Below are 25,000 nucleotides of genomic sequence, written 5' to 3'. Positions count from 1 at the left end.
CTCTTCCTTTCTTCTTCAGGCGTCCCTGGGCCTGCCAGGCACCACAGACCTTCCTCCAGTGCAGCAAGTCAGTCTAGTCCTTCCTTCCTTCTGGGCCCACAACCCTCCTCAGCGCTGCTGAAATACTCAACGTTCTGCCTCTTTTTCCTTTTGTCTTTTTATTTTCTTAGTTTCTTATCTTTCTGTTGAGAGCCAGAGAGTCTTTAGCCGGAGCTCCACCTCATTCATCTGTTCCTGGTGTTGTGTGCAGCACAAACACACACACACACACACACACACACACACACACACACACTCGTAACACATACAGACATGAGCAGGGCGATAGCCCCGCCTACCTGCACCCCTCCCTCTCAGTCTTCGTGGTGTGTCACTGTTCTGCCTCTACTTCCTCACAGGGTATACACTCCTCTCTCTGCCACTCAATTCAATTTCAATTTCATTTAAGGGGCTTTATTGGCATGTGAAACAAACAAAAGTGAAATAAACAATAAAACATACACAGTAAACACAACCGGCTGTGATTCTGAGTCCCGTAGGGCGGCGCACAATTGGCCCAGCGTTGTCCAGGTTTGGCCAGGGTAGGCCGTCATTGTAAATAAGAATTTGTTCTTAACTGACTTGCCTAGTTAAATGGCGAAATAAAAAAATATTTAACAAAAAAATCATAATATTGTTGCAACAGGTCCCTCCCTGCCTCCCTCTGTCGCTCCCTCCTTCCCTTTGTTGCTCCCTCCTCGCTCCCTCTGTCGCTCCCTCCGTCTGTCCCTCCCTCCCACTGTCGCTCCCTCCCTCCCTCCGTCCGTCGCTCCCTCCCTCCCTCCCTCTGTCCCCCTGTCCTCCCTCCCTCCCACCCACCCACCCACCCTCCGTCCCCTCCCTCCCACCCTCCCACCCTCCCTCCCTCCCTCCCTCCCTGCGTCCGTCCCTCCTTCCCTGCGTCCGTCCCTCCCTCCCTGCGTCGCTCCCTCTGTCTCCCCCTGTCGCTCCCTCACATCCTCCGTCCCTGCCTCCCTCTGCCGCTGCCTGCCTCCCTCTGCCGCTGCCTGCCTCCCTCCCTCTGCCGCTGCCTGCCTCCCTCCCTCTGCCGCTGCCTGCCTCCCTCTCTGCCGCTGCCTGCCTCCCTCCGCCGCTGCCTGCCTCCCTCCGCCGCTGCCTGCCTCCCTCCTGCCGCTGCCTGCCTCCCTCCCTCCGCCGCTGCCTGCCTCCCTCCCTCCGCCGCCTGCCTCCCTCCGCCGCCGCTGCCTGCCTCCCTCCCCTCCCTCCCTCCGCCGCTGCCTGCCTCCCTCCGCCGCTGCCTGCCTCCCTCCGCCGCTGCTGCCTCCCTCCCTCCGCCGCTGCCTGCCTCTGCCTCCCTCCCTCCGCCGCTGCCTCCTCCGCCGCTCCCTCCGTCGCTCCCTCCCTCCCTCCCTCCCTCTGCCTCCCTCCCTGTGCCTGACTCCGTCCCTGCCTGACTCCGTCCCTGCCTCCCTCCGTCCCTGCCTCCCTCCGTCCCTGCCTCTCTCCGTCCCTGCCTCTCTCCGTCCCTGCCTCCTTGCCTCCCTCCGTCGCTCCGTCCCTCCCTCCCTCATGCCCTCCATCCTCCCTCCTCCAGTCTCCCACTCTCCCTCAGTCTCCCTCTCCTCCAGTCTCCCACTCTCCCTCCAGCCTCCCACTCTCCCTCCCGCCTCCCAGACTCTCCCTCCGCCTCCCAGACTCTCCCTCCCGCCTCCCAGACTCTCTCCCCCGCCTCCCAGACTCTCTCCCCCGTCTCCCCCCACTCTCCGGTCTCCCCACTCTCCGGTCTCCCCACTCTCCGGTCTCCCCACTCTCCGGTCTCCCCACTCTCCGGTCTCCCCACTATCTGGTGCTTTCCAGATGTAGTTTCCTGAATAGATACAGGTTTCTGCACAACCACAAAGTAGACTGACATAATGGCTTTGTGACCAAAGAAACACCACCACATACAAAGCGTACAGAGCAAGACAAATGAAAATGCATGGACAACAACAGTTGTCCCCTAAAATACCCATGCTGCCTGTGTGGTCCAGCACGTCAGGCCTGTGAAGAGGACCTCCCTCTGTCCAATAGCAATACACACAGTCCTCCCTTAAGGCTCCATGGAGAGGGCCTCAATTAGTGTCCATGAAAAGATCTAGTCAAAGTACTATACTACCCTGTTAGACATAGATGAACTGACACACCCACAGCAAAATACAACTATGGTCAAATCACACACTTCTACAGGTTCTGTTAGGTGCTGTATTTACAATTCCAGAAGCTCAAACTTTCAACCTGCATTTCACAAGAGATAAGCATTTATAGCTTTTTAAGTTCTGCAAATATGTAACATGCAAATAATGGAACCACATGGCTTGTTATCACCTCTATTGACCACGCCTCAAGTGTAGAGACACATTACATTCTGGATCAAATTAATTGAGGATATTACATGAATAAAGAAACTGGATGTGAAACTCAAATACACCAGCAACCAGTCTTCCTCACCCTTCAAATAGGGAAATGGTTCCTGCAAGTCATGGAAAAAGGTTTCGATGTGGGTTTGAGTGTTTCCCCTTTCCTCAGAGCTCTGCAAGCCAACCAGTCAGTGGTCAACATGCTGATCATCTGACCAATGGGAGATAGGGATGATGGAAGGAGAACCTTAAAGCTTCTCTTTTCGTTTATTGATGCAGTCAAACAGGTACTATGTACTCAGATCAGATGATAAATGACCTAGCTTTGGCAGCTAGAAGTTAGTAACTAGTGCGAGTCGGCTTGGTTGTTGAAGTCTCTTTCTACCAATTGAATTCAAAGGGCTTTATTGGCATGGGAAATATATGTTTACATTGCCAAAGCAGGTGTAGTAGTGAAATAAACAAATAAAAAGTGAACAGAATCTCCTCGCGCCACTCCAATAGCGTGTGATGCAGGAACAAGCCGAATTGCGGAAGCAGAGATTCCTGCCTGCCGAACACCTGCCCTCGCCGTTGTTAACAGAACTGCGGGAAAACAGTGCCCAACAGGCTGGGGCAAAGTACACAGTCTACCGGTGTGCTAGCTACCTATCCCGCCAGCTGTGTACCGGAGTCCTAGCTAGCATCCAGGATCCTTCACCTGCCGAACACCTGCCCTCGCCGTTGTTAACAGAACTGCGGGAAAACAGTGCCCAACAGGCTGGGGCAAAGTACACAGTCTACCGGTGTGCTAGCTACCTATCCCGCCAGCTGTGTACCGGAGTCCTAGCTAGCATCCAGGATCCTTCACCTGCCAAATACCTGCCCTCGCCATCATTAACACAACTGCAGCAAAGCAGTGCCCGAGTCTCCTTCTTCTGTTGGGTTTATTGACGGTTGGCATCCGACGTTATCGTGCATTACCACCACCTACTGTTCTGGAGTGCCTCCCGCTTGTGTACCGAGTCCTACCTCAGAAATTAGAAGCATAAAGAGGTGTTCCTGCAGATGCAAGAATGTCCACATGCAGGAAAGTGCTGAATTGTGGGCCACAATTGCACCCTTCGCCTATACTCAGGTGCACACACAGTGTGACTGCTGCTAGCTCCATTCAGCTCTGCATGCAGCTCTGTGTGCATTACAACTTCAGATAATAACGAAGCTATTTGTTTTCTTTTTCTGCTGTTTCCCTCACTCATCAGACCGGATGTGGAGCCGATCGGGTATAAATGGGACTGGGTTTGGTGGTCCTTGGGTCCGTTCGAACCGGGTGTCCATATTTAAAAAATGTATTAATTTGGGTAGGGTCAGAGAGAAGACCTCTACTTTTGCAGGTCTATTTGCTGTGTAAGCCCACTGCAGAAGTTACAGCAGGTCTATTTGCTGTGTAAGCCCATTGCAGAAGTTACAGCAGGTCTATTTGCTGTGTAAGCCCACTGCAGAAGTTACAGCAGGTCTATTTGCTGTGTAAGCCCACTGCAGAAGTTACAGCAGGTCTGTTTGCTGTGTAAGCCCATTGCAGAAGTTACAGCAGGTCTGTTTGCTGTGTAAGCCCATTGCAGAAGTTACAGCAGGTCTATTTGCTGTGTAAGCCCATTGCAGAAGTTACAGCAGGTCTATTTGCTGTGTAAGCCCATTGCAGAAGTTACAGCAGGTCTATTTGCTGTGTAAGCCCATTGCAGAAGTTACAGCAGGTCTATTTTCTGTGTAAGCCCATTGCAGAAGTTACAGCAGGTCTATTTGCTGTGTAAGCCCATTGCAGAAGTTACAGCAGGACTATTTGCTGTGTAAGCCCATTGCAGAAGTTACAGCAGGTCTATTTGCTGTGTAAGCCCATTGCAGAAGTTACAGCAGGTCTATTTGCTGTGTAAGCCCATTGCAGAAGTTACAGCAGGACTATTTGCTGTGTAAGCCCATTGCAGAAGTTACAGCAGGACTATTTGCTGTGTAAGCCCATTTGCAGAAGTTACAGCAGGTCTTACAGCAGGTTTTTGCTGTGTAAGCCCATTGCAGAAGTTACAGCAGGTCTATTTGCTGTGTAAGCCCATTGCAGAAGTTACAGCAGGTCTATTTGCTGTGTAAGCCCATTGCAGAAGTTACAGCAGGTCTATTTGCTGTGTAAGCCCATTGCAGAAGTTACAGCAGGTCTATTTGCTGTGTAAGCCCATCTGCAGAAGTTACAGCAGGTCTATTTGCTGTGTAAGCCCATTTGCTGTGTAAGCCCAGAAGTTACAGCAGGTCTATTTGCTGTGTAAGCCCATTGCCCAGAAGTTACAGCAGGTCTATTTGCTGTGTAAGCCCATTGCAGAAGTTACAGCAGGTCTATTTGCTGTGTCTAAGCCCATTGCAGAAGTTACAGCAGGTCTATTTGCTGTGTAAGCCCATTGCAGAAGTTACAGCAGGTCTATTTGCTGTGTAAGCCCATTGCAGAAGTTACAGCAGGTCTATTTGCTGTGTAAGCCCATTGCAGAAGTTACAGCAGGTCTATTTGCTGTGTAAGCCCATTGCAGAAGTTACAGCAGGACTATTTGCTGTGTAAGCCCATTGCAGAAGTTACAGCAGGTCTATTTGCTGTGTAAGCCCATTGCAGAAGTTACAGCAGGTCTATTTGCTGTGTAAGCCCATTGCAGAAGTTACAGCAGGTCTATTTGCTGTGTAAGCCCATTGCAGAAGTCACAGCAGGTCTATTTGCTGTGTAAGCCCATTGCAGAAGTTACAGCAGGTCTATTTGCTGTGTAAGCCCATTGCAGAAGTTACAGCAGGTCTATTTGCTGTGTAAGCACATTGCAGAAGTTACATTTACATTTAAGTCATTTAGCAGACGCTCTTATCCAGAGCGACTTACAAATTGGTGCTTTCACCTTATGACATCCAGTGGAACAGCCACTTTACAATAGTGCATCTAAGTCTTTTAAGGGGAGGGGGGGTGAGAAGGATTACTTTATCCTATCCTAGGTATTCCTTAAAGAGGTGGGGTTTCAGGTGTCTCCGGAAGGTGGTGATTGACTCCGCTGTCCTGGCGTCGTGAGGGAGTTTGTTCCACCATTGGGGGCCAGAGCAGCGAACAGTTTTGACTGGGCTGGCGGGAACTGCTTCCTCAGTGGTAGGGAGGCGAGCAGGCCAGAGGTGGATGAACGCAGTGCCCTTGTTTGGGTGTAGGGCCTGATCAGAGCCTGGAGGTACTGAGTGCCGTTCCCCTCACAGCTCCGTAGGCAAGCACCATGGTCTTGTAGCGGATGCGAGCTTCAACTGGAAGCCAGTGGAGAGAGCGGAGGAGCGGGTGACGTGAGAGAACTTGGGAAGGTTGAACACCAGACGGGCTGCGGCGTTCTGGATGAGTTGTAGGGGTTTAATGGCACAGGCAGGGAGCCCAGCCAACAGCGAGTTGCAGTAATCCAGACGGGAGATGACAAGTGCCTGGATTAGGACCTGCGCCGCTTCCTGTGTGAGGCAGGGTCGTACTCTGCGGATGTTGTAGAGCATGAACCTACAGGAACGGGCCACCGCCTTGATGTTAGTTGAGAACGACAGGGTGTTGTCCAGGATCACGCCAAGGTTCTTAGCGCTCTGGGAGGAGGACACGATGGAGTTGTCAACCGTGATGGCGAGATCATGGAGCGGGCAGTCCTTCCCGGGAGGAAGAGCAGCTCCGTCTTGCCGAGGTTCAGCTTGAGGTGGTGATCCGTCATCCACACTGATATGTCTGCCAGACATGCAGAGATGCGATCGCCACCTGGTCATCAGAGGGGAAAGGAGAAGATTAATTGTGTGTCGTCTGCATAGCAATGATAGGAGAGACCATGTGAGGTTATGACAGAGCCAAGTGACTTGGTGTATAGCGAGAATAGGAGAGGGCCTAGAACAGAGCCCTGGGGACACCAGTGGTGAGAGCGCGTGGTGAGGAGACAGATTCTCGCCACGCCACCTGGTAGGAGCGACCTGTCAGGTAGGACGCAATCCAAGCATGGGCCGCGCCGGAGATGCCCAACTCGGAGAGGGTGGAGAGGAGGATCTGATGGTTCACAGTATCGAAGGCAGCCGATAGGTCTAGAAGGATGAGAGCAGAGGAGAGAGAGTTAGTTTTAGCAGTGCGGAGTGCCTCCGTGATACAGAGAAGAGCAGTCTCAGTTGAATGACTAGTCTTGAAACCTGACTGATTTGGATCAAGAAGGTCATTCTGAGAGAGATAGCGGGAGAGCTGGCCAAGGACGGCACGTTCAAGAGTTTTGGAGAGAAAAGAAAGAAGGGATACTGGTCTGTAGTTGTTGACATCGGAGGGATCGAGTGTAGGTTTTTCAGAAGGGGTGCAACTCTCGCTCTCTTGAAGACGGGAGGGACGTAGCCAGCGGTCAGGGATGAGTTGATGAGCGAGGTGAGGTAAGGGAGAAGGTCACGGAGATGGTCTGGAGAAGAGAGGGAGGGGATAGGGTCAAGCGGGCAGGTTGTTGGGCGGCCGGCCGTCACAAGACGCGAGATGTCATCTGGAGAGAGAGGGAGAAAGAGGTCAGAGCACAGGGTAGGGCAGTGTGAGCAGAACCAGCGGTGTCGTTTGACTTAGCAAACGAGGATCGGATGTCGTCGACCTTCTTTTCAAAATGGTTGACGAAGTCATCTGCAGAGAGGGAGGAGGGGGAGGGGGGAGGAGGATTCAGGAGGGAGGAGAAGGTGGCAAAGAGCTTCCTAGGGTTAGAGGCAGATGCTTGGAATTTAGAGTGGTAGAAAGTGGCTTTAGCAGCAGAGTCAGAGGAGGAAAATGTAGAGAGGAGGGAGTGAAAGGATGCCAGGTCCGCAGGGAGGCGAGTTTTCCTCCATTCCCGCTCGGCTGCCCGGGCCCTGTTCTGTGAGCTCGCAATGAGTCGTCGAGCCACGGAGCGGGAGGGGAGGACCGAGCCGGCCTGGAGGATAGGGGACATAGAGAGTCAAAGGATGCAGAAAGGGAGGAGAGGAGGGTTGAGGAGGCAGAATCAGGAGATAGGTTGCAGAAGGTTTGAGCAGAGGAAGAGATGATAGGATGGAAGAGGAGAGAGTAGCGGGGAGAGAGAGCGAAGGTTGGGACGGCGCGATACCATCCGGTAGGGGCAGTGTGGGAAGTGTTGGATGAGAGCGAGAGGGAAAAGGATACAAGGTAGTGGTCGGAGACTTGGAGGGGAGTTGCAATGAGGTTAGTGGAAGAACAGCATCTAGTAAAGATGAGGTCGAGCGTATTGCCTGCCTTGTGAGTAGGGGGAAGGTGAGAGGGTGAGGTCAAAGAGGAGAGGAGTGGAAAGAAGGAGGCAGAGAGAAATGAGTCAAAGGTAGACGTGGGAGGTTAAAGTCGCCCAGAACTGTGAGAGGTGAGCCGTCCTCAGGAAAGGAGCTTATCAAGGCATCAAGCTCATTGATGAACTCTCCGAGGGAACCTGGAGGGCGATAAATGATAAGGATGTTAAGCTTGAAAGGGCTGGTAACTGTGACAGCATGGAATTCAAAGGAGGCGATAGACAGATGGGTAAGGGGAGAAAGAGAGAATGACCACTTGGGAGAGATGAGGATCCCGGTGCCACCACCCCGCTGACCAGAAGCTCTCGGGGTGTGCGAGAACGCGTGGGCGGACGAAAAGAGAGCAGTAGGAGTAGCGGTGTTGTCTGTGGTGATCCATGTTTCCGTCAGTGCCAAGAAGTCGAGGACTGGAGGAGGCATAGGCTGAGATGAACTCTGCCTTGTTGGCCGCAGATCGGCAGTTCCAGAGGCTACCGGAGACCTGGAACTCCACGTGGGTCGTGCGCGCTGGGACCACCAGATTAGGGTGGCCGCGGCCACGCGGTGTGGAGCGTTTGTATTGATGTCTGTGCAGAGAGGAGAGAACAGGGATAGACAGACACATAGTTGACAGGCTAGAGAAGAGGCTACGCTAATGCAAAGGAGATTGGAATGACAAGTGGACTACACGTCTCGAATGTTCAGAAAGTTAAGCTTACGTAGCAAGAATCTAATTGACTAAAATGATTAAAATGATACAGTACTGCTGAGGTAGGCTAGCTGACAGTGGCTGCGTTGTTGACTTTGTAGGCTAGCTGGCAGTGGCTGCGTTGTTGACACTACACTAATCAAGTCGTTCCGTTGAGTGTAAAGTTTCTACAATGCTGCTATTCGGGGGCTAGCAGGTCTATTTGCTGTGTAAGCCCATTGCAGAAGTTACAGCAGGTCTATTTGCTGTGTAAGCCCATTGCAGAAGTTACAGCAGGTATGTTTGCTGTGTAAGCCCATTGCAGAAGTTACAGCAGGTCTATTTGCTGTGTAAGCCCATTGCAGAAGTTACAGCAGGTCTATTTGCTGTGTAAGCCCATTGCAGAAGTTACAGCAGGTCTATTTGCTGTGTAAGCCCATTGCAGAAGTTACAGCAGGTCTATTTGCTGTGTAAGCCCATTGCAGAAGTTACAGCAGGTCTATTTGCTGTGTAAGCACATTGCAGAAGTTACAGCAGGTCTATTTGCTGTGTAAGCACATTGCAGAAGTTACAGCAGGTCTATTTGCTGTGTAAGCCCAATGCAGAAGTTACAGCAGGTCTATTTGCTGTGTAAGCCCATTGCAGAAGTTACAGCAGGTCTATTTGCTGTGTAAGCACATTGCAGAAGTCAGGTATGTTTGCTGTGTAAGCCCGTTACAGCAGGTCTATTTGCTGTGTAAGCCCATTGCAGAAGTTACAGCAGGTCTATTTGCTGTGTAAGCACATTGCAGAAGTTACAGCAGGTCTATTTGCTGTGTAAGCCCATTGCAGAAGTTACAGCAGGTCTGTTGGTGCTCTGTCAGTCTCCCAACACCAGGTGGAGAAGGAGATGTATCAGTGGACTGTACCATAGTAAAAGAAGAAACACTAGGGTCACATAATGATGTAGGAGGGAGAGAGAGGATTGCTGGCTACTCTGTTGGAACAACTGACACTGTTGTCTGAATAAACGCAGTCTCCTTGTTCACACTACAGTGAGGAGTAACACTAAATAAAACACACTCCAAGCATCAGCTATTTTCCATCACCTTTTGGCATCCATTTGACCTTTCAGTCAGCCAGTGGCCTGTGTGGAAGATAAGGGTCAGGACCGGGTCAGCTCTGTCCTTGCAGAGAGGGTCAGTGTGTGAGGATAATGATAAATGCACGTACCCACACACACAGGCCTACTGTCACTACTACCACCACTGGCACTAGTATGGTACCCCTTGGCCCCTACTCATTGAGAGAGTTTATGGTATTCCATACTGTTGGGTTAGTGTATAACCATTCAGACAGTCATTACCATTTAGCAAGCTAAAGCGAAGTTATTTCTTGTCCCTTTGTCATACAGGTTACATACTAAACTGATGGCAAAGCTACCATATTATATGGGTTTGCTTCTGTGCTGAGTTCTGACATGTGTCTCAGTTAGAGACGGAGGCTGTGCATGAATGCAACACCTGTAGTGTTACCATGAAGATAAAACTCAAGTGGTTAATTACTGTTAATTACACAGGCCTGAAGAGATCCGCCTGCAGGAAGTAGTCACAATGTTAGGAATAGGAAGTGTTGACAGCAAAAATCTGTGAGGAGTAAGAGGAAACCTCAGCCCCAGCAACCTCTACAATACGGTCCTGTCCTCCTGTGTGACTCACCCCGGGCAGCAGGCCCTCTGGGGGGATGGGGGAGATGGCCTCTCCATCGGGGCCACGGGCACACAGGCTCGGGGACATGGTGGGGGACTCATCTATGAAGGGCATGGTCTCTGAACCGTCCTGACTCTTATGATCCTCTGCTGCATCACCGTCATACCCGTCTGTGTTATAGTTGAAGTCTGGGGGAGAGATGGAAACAGGGGTTAGTATTAGGGATGCACGATACATCGGTGAAAATATCAGAATTGTCCGATATTAGCTAAAAATGCCAACATCGGTATCAGCCCGATGTCTAGTTTAATGCCGATGTTAAAAACCGATGTCAAAGCTACCGTGCATACTTATATAACGTTGGTACATGGTATAATGACGCCATGTAAAATGTTGCGCTACACATGCAACACAGCATTCCTAACCTAGGCCACAATGTCTGCTGTGTGGATCGAGCAGTCATTTGAAAGAGTAAGAAAATGTCTGTGCGAGAACTCGAAGGCAAAATCCAATAAAGCCAAGAAAATGTCATTCATTGCCCTTGACAATCAACCGTTCTCTGTTGTGGGTGATGTTGGCTTTCGCCGACTGGTTGAGCACCAGTACACACAACCAAGTGCTCTATTTTTCAGATGTTGCCCTACCGGAGTTACACAGGAATAGCGTCACCATTACCTTCACGACATACATACTATGGAACGCCGTTTGGGTCTTTGCGTGTCAAAAAATATAAAGTAGTACTGTCAAAGCTGTACATAAAAGTCTGCAAACAAGCAAACACCGGCCACAAATGATGTGTTTACACTACCGCGTTGGTAATAAAGCATAATTTGTTCACCAGCAACTTCTGGGGTAGCTAGCTTTAGCTTGGTACCTAGCTAGCACCAATACAACCAGCCTGAAAACAATGACCAGTAGAAACTGCAGTCATTTTCATTATTCTTAGCAATGATTTAGGAATCCTTGTGACTAAGTATTAGCTAGGTAGCCACTTGTTGTTTGCCTATTGAAATTGCACTTCAGTTCATGAAAATAAAAAGCTAGCCAGCTACTTAACCCTGTTGCCCAAAGCTAACGTTATAATCAGCCAGCTAGCTTCATCTGGCTAGTGAGGTTGTGAAAATAGCCACAATAAGGATTAGGCACAATAGTGGAATTTGCGGTTTGCCTTCAAAATAAAAGTATGTCATTGACAGTGATGCAAATGAATACAAATTGTAGAATTATGCCATACTTTCATTTTGAAGGCTAATCCTTATTGTGGCTTGCTTCACATAGATGGGTCCGACCACCATTAATCTAAGAAGAACTGTCTTATAAATTAGGGTTATTTTAGATGACACCTAGCTACATAGTTACTGAAACAGATTGTGTGTCGTTTAGCTATGTTTTTGGGGAAGAACATTGTTTGCATCCATGAGCTAGCTAGCTTTTTTTATGACCAGTACTGTAGGTGAGCGAGACAACTTTATCAGCATCATAGCATATGTATCGATGAATCGTTGTGACATATGAGATACGAGTGAGTGTAATCAACGTGTAATAACTACACAAAAAAACGTATGAACGCATTAAATATTATTTGAGGCGCAGTCATATTCAGGTCCTGATTGGTCAAATGTTGTTATTTTACATGTCAAATAGTGTTATTTGTATTTTCAAGTATTGTGGTGGCAGCATCATGTTATGGGTATGGTTGTCACCAGCAGGGACTGGGGAGTTTGTCAAGATCAAAAGAAATAGGAAATGCATCGCTGAGTTTGTATCCACAGTGAAGGTTCTTTGCTTCCCCAATCAAAAGCCCTGTGTTTAGACTGAGGTTGGCACTAAACTGAAGGACTGGGCTACCGCACTAAGGGCTATCCCAGCCAACCCCGAGGCTACAGCTGAGGACACAAATAAGAAGTCCCTCTACGACCTCCACAGAGTTATCAAACAAGCATAAGGACAATATAAGAACAAGGTGGAATCCTATAACACAGGCTCCGACGCAGGTGGCAGGGGCTACTGTCCAAAGGAAGACCCAGCCGTGAACTTCCCAACGATGCCTCTCGACCAGACAAACTCAATGCATTTCATGCATGCTTCGACAAAAAACAGAGCCATGCACGAGGGCCTTCGCTGACCCAGGGAACTGGGTGATTCACAGTCATTTTCAACCTCTCCTTGTCCCAGTCTGTAATCCCCATGTCTCAAGCTGGCCACCATCCTACCTGTTCCCAAGAACTCTTAGGCTACCTGCCACAATGACTACAGTCATGTATCACTCATATCTGTAATCAGGAAGTGCTTTGATGGCACAAATCAACTCCATCATCCTAGACCCACTCAAATGTGCATACCGCTCCAACAGATCCATAGACGATGCAATCTCTATCTCACTCCACACTGACCTTACCCACCTAGATGAGAGGAATACCTCTGAGAATGCTGTTCCTTGACTACAACTCAGCGTTCAACACCACAGCGCCCACAAAGCGCATCACTAAGCTAAGGACCCTGGGACTAAACACCTCCCTCTGCAACTGGATCCTGGACTTCCTGACGGGCTGACCCCCAGGTGGTAAGGGTAGGCAACATTTGCTCCGCCATGCTGACCCTGAACACTGGGGCCCCATGTACACACGGGGTGTGTGCATGGCCCTAAGAGCTTCGACTTCTTCGGTCTCCAAATCACTAAGGACTTTAAATAGTACTACTGCACTGTTGGAAAAGTGCAAGCAAGAAATACATTTCACTGTACTAGGGCATGTGACAATAACAACTTGAAACCTGAAAGGAGCAAAAACCAGGTAAAACGTTGAGGAAAAACTGCCTCAGTCTTCTGGAAAAACTGCCTCAGTCTTCTGGAAAAACTGCCTCAGTCTTCTGGAAAAACTGCCTCAGTCTTCTGAAAACCTAACCCTGGAATAGAGTTTTATTTTTTAGCGGGACAATTACACACATTTGAATTCTAAAGACACGCCAGAATGGCTTTCCAAGAAGTGTTGAATGTTCCTGAGTGGTTCAGAGACAAGGTTTGAATAGTGCTGAATATATTAAAACGGTCAGTGACGCCACACTGGAATAGGCTTTGATATGCCTGTAGCGTATCTCATGTTCAACAAGATACAGAAATAATAATGAAATGAAAATACTACTCATATTACAGAGCAAGCAGTAAAGCTTCATATGATACCAATCTTTGATTTGTAGCAACTACAAATGAAACATTAAAAGGAAACTTAGAACCCTAGGTGAGGCCAAAATGTAATAAATATGCTTTAGATTATAAAAAAATCTTTATGCTTTTAGATACAAATGTCAAATATGTCAACAATAATTTCTCCAAAGGACTATTCTATGGATTACATTTTGTGAAAATCTCCAAAATCTCTCTTCTTGTCTGGATTTCGTGAGCAGAAAGACTGTCTCCATAGACCACACAGAGCAGCAGCTTTGAACACATCTAGCTGCGATACCACTGACAAATGACTCCTAATTGAAAAATAAAAGGGGTATCACACAGAATCTGAAATCCCCAGTGGGATATAGGCCTAGATAGACAATAGAGCCCTAATATGAAGCAGACCATCTGTTTTGCTGGGTGACAGGGACTTGAGAGCCAGCTGACTGGGCACAGGAATATATACTCTAACAACAACCATATGGCTTATGTGGTGTATGGTAGATCAAATCAGAAAAGGAATATCACATATGATGGGGGTGGGATTAACTTGTGTAAACACTGCCTAGCACCACAGTCACACCAGAACTAAACACCTTTGTGAAGGTTTTGACCTCGATGTTGTTATTATGTGATTCAGACTCCTCATCAGAATGCCTGATTTGAGAATGGATTTAGGTCACTGTGGATGAAAGCATCTGCTAGAGCTAGTCAACTAAAATACAAAATGTGGACTTGAACCCATTCAATCCAATCTCAGGAGAGTATTTATTTATTATGTGATGCATAATCCTATCATCATGCTGCGTGGCTACACTCTAAATTCTTTATTGCATATCCCAAAGGTTCTCTTCCCTTCTATTATCTGCAGAGGCACAGAGCCCTGAATGCTTGTGACCATATCATCAGACAGATGTACTTTAAGGAGAATGGATTTAGGCCTAAGACGAATAGAAAGCCAAACAATCGTCTAAAATAGTCCAATTATAATAGTGAACCTAGGGTTGCAAAAACTCTGGTAACTGTCCCAAATTTCCAGTGGGAAGATTCACAGATGAAGCTGAAAAGGCCACCTCCCATCATGGTGCAACTATCCAGTGTGAGGGGTTTGAGAGGGGATGAGGCCAGTGCAGACTGGGAAGGCCCTCCGGTCTAATGCGGGGAATACGGTGAATATAGGCCAGCAAGAGGGCCTCCGCTCTCTCTCTGCTCTCACTACACTGCCTGCAGCTTTCCAACACACACACACCACAGGAGGTTGGTGGCACCTTAATTGGGGAGGATGGGCTCGTGGTAACGACTGGCACAGAATTCTGGAATAGTATCAATTACAGCCTCCACTGACACACACTGCCCTTTACTGTCGGTCTCCACTGCTCTCTGTTCATAGGTTTGCTGGTCTGTCTGTTTCTGTGTTCCCGTTTTCATGTTCTTTGCGCGGACGTGTGTGTGTTTCTTTGTGCCTGTGCGTTTCTATCTGTGTGTACCTGTTTCTGCACGTGTTCGTCTATGTGCATATTAATGTGTGCTAATGGGTTAGTCCGTGTGAATACCTTGTGTCTGGGTGTTTTAGAGTACGTAAGTGTGGATATTAGTCAGTGTGAATACCTTGTTTCTGGGTGTTTTAGAGTATGTAAGTGTGGATATTAGTCAGTGTGAATACCTTGTTTCTGGGTGTTTTAGAGTATGTAAGTGTGGATATTAGTCAGTGTGAATACCTTGTGTCTGGGTCTTTTAGAGTACGTAAGTGTGGATATTAGTCCGTGTGAATACCTTGTGTCTGGGTCTTTTAGAGTACGTAAGTGTGGATATTAGTCAGTGTGAATACCTTGTTTCTGGGTCTTTTAGAGTATGTAAGTGTGGATATTAGTCAGTGTGAATACCTTGTGTCTGAGTGTTTAGAGTACATACGTGTGGAAGTGGTCTTCATCATCTCTCCTGATTAACTCTGTTATCCTGATTAGGATAAATTAAAGGTAAAAATAAAATAAAGGAAGTGTTTAACTGTGAAACCTGTGGAACTGCTTGCAAGGAAAAATGAAGCGTACAACTGTGACCAATAACCAGAAAGGCTGTGTGTGCGCATGCGCGTCTGGCACTGCTCTAGAATTCAGACAAAAAGTACAAGCTCCCATAGACTAGTGTAGAAGGAGATAAAGATGGCCGCCGTATATAACCATATTAGAGATGTTAATTGTCTCGAAATCTAAAGACAACTGAAAGTGACAAACTGACATTTTCATTTTCAAAAAGAGTTCCTTTGATTTGACAGTGTGCAGATGCTCAGTTTGGCGTGAGATGACTGTTAGACCCGATTAAATATTTCTATGCATAAGCTTAGCTAGCCAACGTCGCCATGACATCACCTACAAGTGTGATGTGGGATTTCTATTGGAGAAGCAGTTTCTGCCTTCATACTGTACAGTCTTTCACTAAACACTGTGCTGGTGATTCACTAACTCATTTTCTGGCAAAGGCCAGAGGGAAATACCACAGAGAGACAGACTGGCCTTTATCTGTTGTGATGCAGCGCCAAAACAAGGTCTTTCAGAGAGAGCTGCTAGAAACAGAGTTGGTAGAAACACTGAAACATGTGCCAACTCTGAAACCAACACACATTGTAGAGCTTGCTAACTAATAAAAACTCATTCAGTGAACTACAGTATCAGCAGCCACTTGGCTGTGGCCATTCATTCCTAAAGAACATCCCAGTCTGGAGCAGAGTCATGTTATCTGCTGTTTCTGCTCTAATGGGCAGAAACATGAGTCAAACTAAGACAGTGAGATCCTGGTGAGATCCTGATGCCTCAGTGAACACATTGTGTAATTAATGAGGTAGAATGCACTTACTGTTTTCTCAAACATTAGATCTGCTGTCTACTCCAACAGAAAACTGAAGCATGCATGAGAGTTGTCAAAGACTCCAGCCACCCTAGTAATAGACTGTTCTCTCTGCTACCGCACGGCAAGCCGTACCAGAGCGCCAAGTAGAGGTCCAAAAGGTTTCCAAAAGGTTTCTTAAGGTTTCTTAAAACTCATTTTTCAACCACAAGTTTCTTGTTAACAAACTATAGTTTTGGCAAGTCGGTTAGGATCTACTTTGTGCATGACACAAGTCATTTTTCCAACAATTGTTTACAGACAGATTATTTCAGGTATAATTCACTGTATCACAATTCCAGTGGGTCAGAAGTTTACATACACTAAGTTGACTGTGCCTTTAAACAGCTTGGAAAATTCCAGAAAATGATGTCATGGCTTTAGAAGCTTCTGACAGACTAATTGACATCATTTTAATCAATTGGAGGTGTACCTGTAGATGTATTTCAAGGCCTACCTTCAAACTCAGTGCCTTTTTGCTTGACATCATGGGAAAATCAAAAGAAATCAGCCTAGACCTCCACAAGTCTGGTTCATCCTTGGGAGCAATTTCCAAATGCCTGAAGGTACCACGTTCATCTGTACAAACAACAGTATGCAAGAATAAACACCATGGGACCACGCAGCCGTCATACCGCTTAGGAAGGAGACGCGTTCTGTCTCCTAGAGATGAACATACTGTGGTGCAAAAAGTTAAAATCAATCCCAGAACAACAGAAAAGGACCGTGTGAAGATGCTGGAAGAAACAGGTGCAAACGTATCTATATCCACAGTAAAACGAGTCCTATCTCGACATAACCTGAAAGGCTGCTCAGCAAGGAAGAAGCCACTGCTCCAAAACTGCCATAAAAAGCCAGACTACAGTTCGCAATTGCACACGGGGACAAAGATCGTACTTTTTGTAGAAATGTCCTCTGGTCTGATGAAACAAAAATATAACTGTTTGGCCATAATGTTTGATTATGTTTGGAGGAAAAAGGGGGAGGCTTGCAAGCTGAAGAACACCATCCCAACCGTGAAGCACGGGGGTGGCAGCATCATGTTGTGGGGGTGCTTTGCTGCAGGAGGGACTGGTGCACTTCACAAAATAGATGGCATCATGAGGAAGCAAAATTATGTGGATATATTGAAGTTAAAGCTTGGTCGCAAATGGGTCTTCCAAATAGACAATGACCCCAAGCGTGCTTCCAAATTTTTTGCAAAATGGCTTAAGGACAACAAAGTCAAGGTATTGGAGTGGCCATCACAAAGCCCTGACCTCAATCCTATAGAACATTTGTGGGCAGAACTGAAAAAGAGTGTGCGAGCAAGGAGGCCTACAAACCTGACTCAGTTACACCAGCTCTGTCAGGAGGAATGGGCCAAAATTCACTCAACTTATTGTGGGAAGCTTGTGGAAGGCTACCCGAAACGTTTGACACAAGTTAAACAATTTAAAGACAATGCTACCAAATACTAATTGAGTGTACGTAAACTTCTGACCAACTGGGAATGTGATGAAAGAAATAAAAGCTGAAATAAATAATTCTCTCTACTATCATTGTCATTTCACATTCTTAAAATAAATTGGTGATCCTAACTGACCTAAAACAGGGATTTTTACTAGGATTAAATGTCAGGAATTGTGAAAAACAGAGTTTAAATGTATTTGGCTGAGGTGTATGCATGTAAACTTCAGACTAACCGGTGCCCCCACAAATTGACTCTGTACTGGTACCCCCTGTATATAGCCTCTGTACTGGTACCCCCTGTATATAGCCTCTGTACTGGTACCCCCTGTATATAGACTCTGTACTGGTACCCCCTGTATATAGACTCTGTACTGGTAGCCCCTGTATATAGACTCTGTACTGGTAGCCCCTGTATATATATAGACTCTGTACTGGTAGCCCCTGTATATAGACTCTGTACTGGTAGCCCCTGTATATAGACTCTGTACTGGTAGCCCCTGTATATAGACTCTGTACTGGTAGCCCCTGTATATAGACTCTGTACTGGTAGCCCCTGTATATAGACTCTGTACTGGTAGCCCCTGTATATAGACTCTGTACTGGTACCCCCTGTATATAGACTCTGTACTGGTACCCCCTGTATATAGACTCTGTACTGGTACCCCATGTATATAGACTCTGTACTGGTACCCCCTGTATATAGACTCTGTACTGGTACCCCCTGTATATAGACTTGCTTGTTATTTTACTGCTGCCGTTTAATTATTCATTAAATTGTATTTTCTCAAACATATGTTTTTTTTACTTAACTTCTTAAAGCATTGTTGGTTAAGGGCTCGTAAGTAAGCATTTCACTGTTGCACACTTGTTGTATTCGGCGCATGTGACAAATAAAATTTGATTTGATTACGATAACTAATCCTTTCATCAGTGTTGTTAGCTAGCTAGCGATATTAGCTACTATGCTGGCTGGTTAGATAAACATGGTACAAGCATTTCACTACACTCGCAATAACATCTGCTAACCATGTGTATGTGACCAATAACATTTTATTTGAAGATATCAGATAGGAGCTAATAGCTAACGTAGCTTGCATTTCGTAATTAGAGCAGTAAAATAAATGTTTTGTCATACCCATGGTATACGGCATGATATACCACGGCTGTCAGTCAATCCGCAATCAGGGCTTTAACCACCGAGTTTATAATTTCTATTATGAACTGGATGGTTCAAGCCCTGAATGCTAATTGCCTGACAGCCACGATATATCAGACTGTATACCAAGTTAATAAACAGATCACTGACCATTTAGAATCGCATCGTACCTTCTCCGCTATGCAATCTGGTTTCCGAGCTGGTCATGGGCACACCTCAGCCACGCTCAAGGTACTAAATGATATCACAACTGCCATCGATAAAAGATAGTACTGTGCAGCAGTCTTCATCGACCTGGCCAAGGCTTTCGACTGTCAATCCCCGTATTCTTATCGGCAGACTCAATAGCCTTGGCTTCTCAAATGACTGCCTTGCCTGGTTCACCAACTACTTCTCAGACAGAGTTCAGTGTGTCAAATCGGAGGGCCTGTTGTCCGGACCTCTGGCAGTCTCTATGGGGGTGTCACAGGGTTCAATTCTCAGGCCGACTCTTTTCTCTGTAAATATCAAAGATGTTGCTCTTGCTGCGGGTGATTCTCTGATCCACCTCTACACAGATGACACCACCTTGTATACATCTGGCCCTACTTTGGACACTGTTACCTAACCTCCAAACGAGCTTCAATGCCATACAACACCCCTTCCGTGGCCTCACACTGCTCTTATATGTTAGTAAAACCAAATGCATGCTTTTCAACCGTTCGCTGCCCGCATCCGCCCGCCCGACTAGCATCACTACTCTGGAGGGTTCTGACTTGACCAAATACCTAGGTGTCTGGCTAGACTGTAAACTCCCCTTCCAGACTCATATCAAACATCTCCAATCCAAAATCAAATCTAGAGTCGGCTTTCTATTTCGGAACAAAGCCTCCTTCACTCACGTCGCCAAACTTACCCTAGTAAAACTGACTATCCTACCGATCCTCGACTTCAGCGATGTCATCTACAAAATAGCCTCCAATACTCTACTCAGCAAACTGGATGCAGTCTATCACAGTGCCATCCGTTTTGTCACCAAAGCCCCATATACCATCCACCACTGTGACCTGTATGCTCTAGTCGGCTGGCACTCGCTACATATTCGTCACCAGACCCACTGGCTCCAGGTCATCTATTAGTCTATGCTAAGTAAAGCTCCGCCTTATCTCAGCACACTGGTCACGATAACAACACCCACCCGTAGCACGAGCTCAAGCAGGTATATTTTACTGGTCATCCCCAAAGCCAACACCTCCTTGGCCGCCTTTCCTTCCAGTTCTCTGCTGCCAGTGACTGGAACGAATTTCAAAAATCCCTGAAGCTGGAGACTTATTTCAAACATCAGCTATCTGAGCAGCTGTACATAGTCCATCTGTAAATAGCCCACCCAATCTACCCACCTCATCCCCATATTGTTTTTATTTACTTTTCTGCTCTTTTGCACACCAGTATCACTACTTGCACATCATCATCTGCACATCTATCACTCCCGTGTTAATTTGCTAAATGGTCATTTCTTCACTCCTATGTCCTATTTATTGCCTACCTCCTTACGCCATTTGCACACAATGCATATAGTCTTTCTTTTTTCCTATTGTGTTATTGACTGTACGCTTGTTTATTCCATGTGTAACTCTGTGTTGTTGTTTGTGTCGCACTGCTTTGCTTTATCTTGGCCAGGTCGCAGTTGTAAATGAGAACTTGTTCTCAACTAGCCTATCTGGTTAAATAAAGGTGAAATAAAATAATAAAAATTAAAACTATGGAGGGTTTTCCATGGACTTCCTCAGTGCCTCTGGTAGGGAACCACCACATTGCAGTGATTTACAACAGTGACAGTTCTGTAAATGATAGATTGAAAGTGGTACTATAAGAAACATGCTGTTATTCACACAGCAGGATCTTACATACTGATTAATGGTCAATGCAGGTGATTTAAGGGGAGTGTTAACAAATAAAGGATGATTGGATATCAAGCTATGTTCTGTAATTACTTTAGTGTACTGTGGCGTTCCATCACCGTTGCAGCCAGACATAAAACCTCTCCTGACCCTAAAGCGCTGAGCTCAGGGCTGCTTTGAATAGCCAACAGTTAGTCTTTGTGTGATATTGTTACGCTCTCACTCTAAATCACTTTCACTGCTGGTTCTTCCTGAGGCAGCTGGAGTTGTAGGCTGTTTAGGCAAATAAACAAGGGACTGAATGGAGTATGTTCATACTGGATGACACACACACACACACATCAGTGGTATCAGAAAAATACCGACAGAGGTAGAGCAAGTAGATGTGTGGAGTTCAGAGGTCACTCATTAGACTGCATGACAGTCCTCTTAATCTAATCAATGTCCTATCTGTTTTCTCAGATTAAATTAATGCAGCAGCATATGTGTATGTATGTGCCTGATTGTGTGCGTGTTCCATTCATGATGGCTCTAGAGGTTAGGGGAGAAGCCTGTAGTTTGATCAATGTGATCCCTGCTAATGGGCTGATAAACACAGCAACATGATTAGAGGTGTTATACTAACTGATGAAGACATGAAAGGGATCAAATACTCTACAGCCTCACACTGTGGGCCAGCCTGTCAGGCTTAAAGCATTCTGTTCCAATACAACTCCTAGATAGGCCTACTTCATGTCATTCTGAAAGGATCAGATGGCTATGAGCAAATACTCTACAGCCTCACACTGTGGGCCAGCCTGTCAGGCTTAAAGCATTCTGTTCCAATACAACTCCTAGATAGGCCTACTTCATGTCATTCTGAAAGGATCAGATGGCTATGAGCAAATACTCTACAGCCTCACACTGTGGGCCAGCCTGTCAGGCTTAAAGCATTCTGTTCCAATACAACTCCTAGATAGGCCTACTTCATGTCATTCTGAAAGGATCAGATGGCTATGAGCAATGTGGTATTAACTCCATCTTGCCCTCTAATAGGGGGTAGGGGTTAGGAGCTAGAGACAAGGGGCACATTTGGAAGTCAAGCAGTAGTCTCCCTCAGCACCAAGGCAGTGTTGTAACACACTTAGTCCTAACGCTACTGTAGAACTCTGTGACAGAGCCTGACATGTCTCGAATTTGTTCTAAATGCACAAATAAAGCATTTATATCATAAGATATGTGTTTAAGTGTCACTGTGCTTAAGGTGATTGACTGGAGATGAATTTATAAAACCCTTTTTTAACCTTTATTTAACTGGGAAAGTCAGTTATGAACAAATTCTTATTTACAATGGGGGCCTACCCCGGCCAGACCCTAACAATGCTGGGCCAATTGTGAGCCGTCCTACGGGTCTCCCAATCATGGCCGGTTGTGATACAGCCTGGAATTGAACCAGGGTCTGGAGTGACGCCTCTAGCACTGAGATGCAGTGTCTTAGACCACTACGCCACTCGGGAGTTGAGCGGTCTGCAATTCAGATGATGTATTCTGTCCCCATTCCCTGCCTCAGTACCATCTGTCAATGACTGTTGCAGTTACACCCAGACGTCACTTTACTAAGACATCTAACACCCCAGAGTAGTAAGAAATATAGAAACATTAAAGAGAGAGATGAGATAGAAGACAATTACAAGAGAACAGTAGTTTTGCCTTGGAAAATAACTTTTGAGAGATATAGATCACAATACTTGCACTGATGTACCACTGCAAATACATCACTGTCCTCTTCCCTTCTAAGTGTTGATGTGTGTTGTGTAACCAGTGGTGCCTTAGGGCCTACTGGTTACATTGAAGGGTAGTGAACCCTTGGTCTGCCGACACGCTCCTCTCCACCCCCCTCGCTCTCTCCTTTCCTCCCCGGCTGTCACTTTCAAACATTCCCCCAACCTCTCCTGATGGACAGACAGCTCACCAACACTCGCACCTCCCTGACACAGCCAATCACAGTCCGTCTTCATAGCGAGGGCAAAGGCTGTCATGACAACGCGCCACAGTCGTTTGTGCTTCCCTGAATGAGAATGTGTCAGAGGCAAGCTTCAGACCGGGATGAGACTATTTATACCATGTTAATACTGAGAAAGTTTAGGAAGGAAAGGCCACAGCTTGAGTCAATAACTAGTCTCAGCAGGGATCAATCAGACTGTGGCTTTCTAGTGAGATTTATCATACAAAGCAACCTGAAGTGCACACACACGCACACACACAGAGAGTAAACAGCTGGGGGCTGAAGTTACAGTCAGTGAGCTCATCAGCCAGAGTTAGCGCCATAGCAACTACACACACTGTGTGAGGGTGTGAGTCAACCAATAAGAAATCAATTCCCTTCCCTGCGTAGCCTAAATACCAAAACCATACCTGCATAATTGCAGTCATTTCAGTAACTGCAGGCCATATATTCCCTCTGTTCACTGGCTCTTTATTACCTGATTGAGCTAAATCAGGCCTAACTACATTGTTTCCTATTACTGCCACTTGCCCCAATTATGGGAAACAAACCATTAAAGGAGTTTACCTGGAGAGAAGAGACGTGGGCCTTTTCTAGAGAATATATTATCCAGGTCCATCTAAATGCGGCCTGACAGAGAATGTATTTCACACTATTTCACTCTGCCTCTCTCTCTCACCTTTACACAAGGCTTATCAATACTGTTAATGGTGTCTGCATCCACTGATTGAACTGACTGTTCACACACACACTCTGTTGGGCTGAGGGAATGTCATGACAGCTGTCATTAAATCAGATACATTTGAAGGATAATTGGTGAACTGGGCTGGACATGATTTGAGTGGGATGCTGCGTGCTGTGTGGGAACCACTGCTCGAGGATATTAAACTGTGGGTCGAGCCCCCCCACCCCCCTGGTTGGAGTCCAGGCTCTGTCGCAGCTGGCTGTGACCAGGAGACCCATGATGTGGCGCACAATTGGCCCAGCGTCGTCCGGTTTAGATGAGGGTTTGGCCGGCAGGGATGTCCTTGTCCCATCGCGCTCTACTGACTCCTGTGGCAGGACGGACACAGGGCACGTTGACACAGTCACCTGATGTACAGTGTTTCCTCCGACACATTGGTGCAGCTGGCTTCTAGGTTAAGTGGGCATTGTGTCAAGAAGCAGTGTGGCTTGGTTGGGTCTTGTTTTGGAGGATGCACAGCTCTCTACCTTCGCCTCTCCCAAGTCTGTACGGGAGTTGCAGCGATGGGACAAGACTAACTACCAATTAGATACCACGAAAATAGAGAGAAAAAGGGTCCATTTTTTATTTGATTTAAAAATATAAAAAAATACATTTTAAAACTTACTATTGATAGTTGTACTAGTAGAACGCACAAGGTGCAACTTCAAATGTAGAAAACGGCAAAGAAAAAAAATACTTGAAGTGCAAAATGTTCTTTGCACACCATAAAAAGTGTAGAAATGTTCTTTGCACACCATAAAAAGTGTAGAAATGTTCTTTGCACACCATAAAAAGTGTAGAAATGTTATTTGCACACCATAAAAAGTGTAGAAATGTTATTTGCACACCATAAAAAGTGTAGAAATGTTCTTTGCACACCATAAGTGTAGAAATGTTCTTTGCACACCATAGTGTAAAAATGTTCTTTGCACACCATAAAAAGTGTAGAAATGCAGGAATTAAATAAATAAACCTACAAAATTCTCTCCACTAACAAGAAGGGTGTGAACAGTTTGTCATTAACAGTGCTTGTGCCCATAGAAAGACAGGGAGTGTGGGATGTTCCCCAATGCTGGGCCCCGAGTGAACATGTTTGGGAACCCCTGGCATAGAGAGAGGGAGAGAGGAGAGAGGACAGAGGGAGAGAGGACAGACGGAGACAGAGAGAGACACACACACACACGTCAGATAGATGTAGTTAGGGCTGGCCCTTTAGGTTGTGGAGAACATGTATCACCCCTTTCCCTGGCGGCAGCTGAGACAGACTAGTTGTAAATAGGTGTGAAAATGCTAACTGATGGGCTGTCTGATGAGCCAACCAGGAGCTGGAATGGTGGCAGTTTTCACTGCACTACCACTGATGAAGACACAATCGGAACAAGACCAGAGGCAAAATGGCTGGTATGAACCGCTACTCCGTCACTTCCTTAACACGAGCACAACAGTGAGCGTATGATGGTGATACACAGCAGGGGTTTGTCATCCCCCGCCACACACAGTCGTGACACTGGAATTCAGCCCCTTTGAGAGGCTCTCTGGGTTGTGGCTGTGTAGTGGCGTGGTGAGGATGGGTGAGTGGACCAGAGACACTGCTAATGCATACATCACACAGCTCCCCACAGGCTGCTGCAGTGTGACAGGGTGATCCATCTCACAAGCAAGTACACAGAAGATGGGGAAGATCTGATGCACAGCACCTCCATCAA

The 25,000-nt window shown here is 46.7% G+C and overlaps 1 protein-coding gene across 5 annotated transcripts in view; it reads right to left on the bottom strand.

Annotated features, from left to right (window-relative positions):
* The window catches only part of LOC115135917 (active breakpoint cluster region-related protein), a 259,552-nt gene that overhangs the window by 141,825 nt on the left and 92,727 nt on the right, over positions 1 to 25,000 (bottom strand). For all 5 annotated transcript variants that reach the window (XM_029671122.2, XM_029671123.2, XM_029671124.2 and 2 more), the window contains exon 2: positions 10,059 to 10,237. In XM_029671122.2, coding sequence (XP_029526982.2) covers positions 10,059 to 10,237 — 179 coding nt within the window. The remainder of the gene's footprint in view (positions 1 to 10,058; positions 10,238 to 25,000) is intronic.

Source organism: Oncorhynchus nerka, linkage group LG10 (genome assembly GCF_034236695.1).
Source record: "Oncorhynchus nerka isolate Pitt River linkage group LG10, Oner_Uvic_2.0, whole genome shotgun sequence".
NCBI classification, from domain to species: Eukaryota; Metazoa; Chordata; class Actinopteri; order Salmoniformes; family Salmonidae; genus Oncorhynchus; species Oncorhynchus nerka.
The sequence above is the reverse complement of the archived record's forward strand: the minus strand, read 5'-3'. Positions and strand labels throughout refer to the sequence as shown.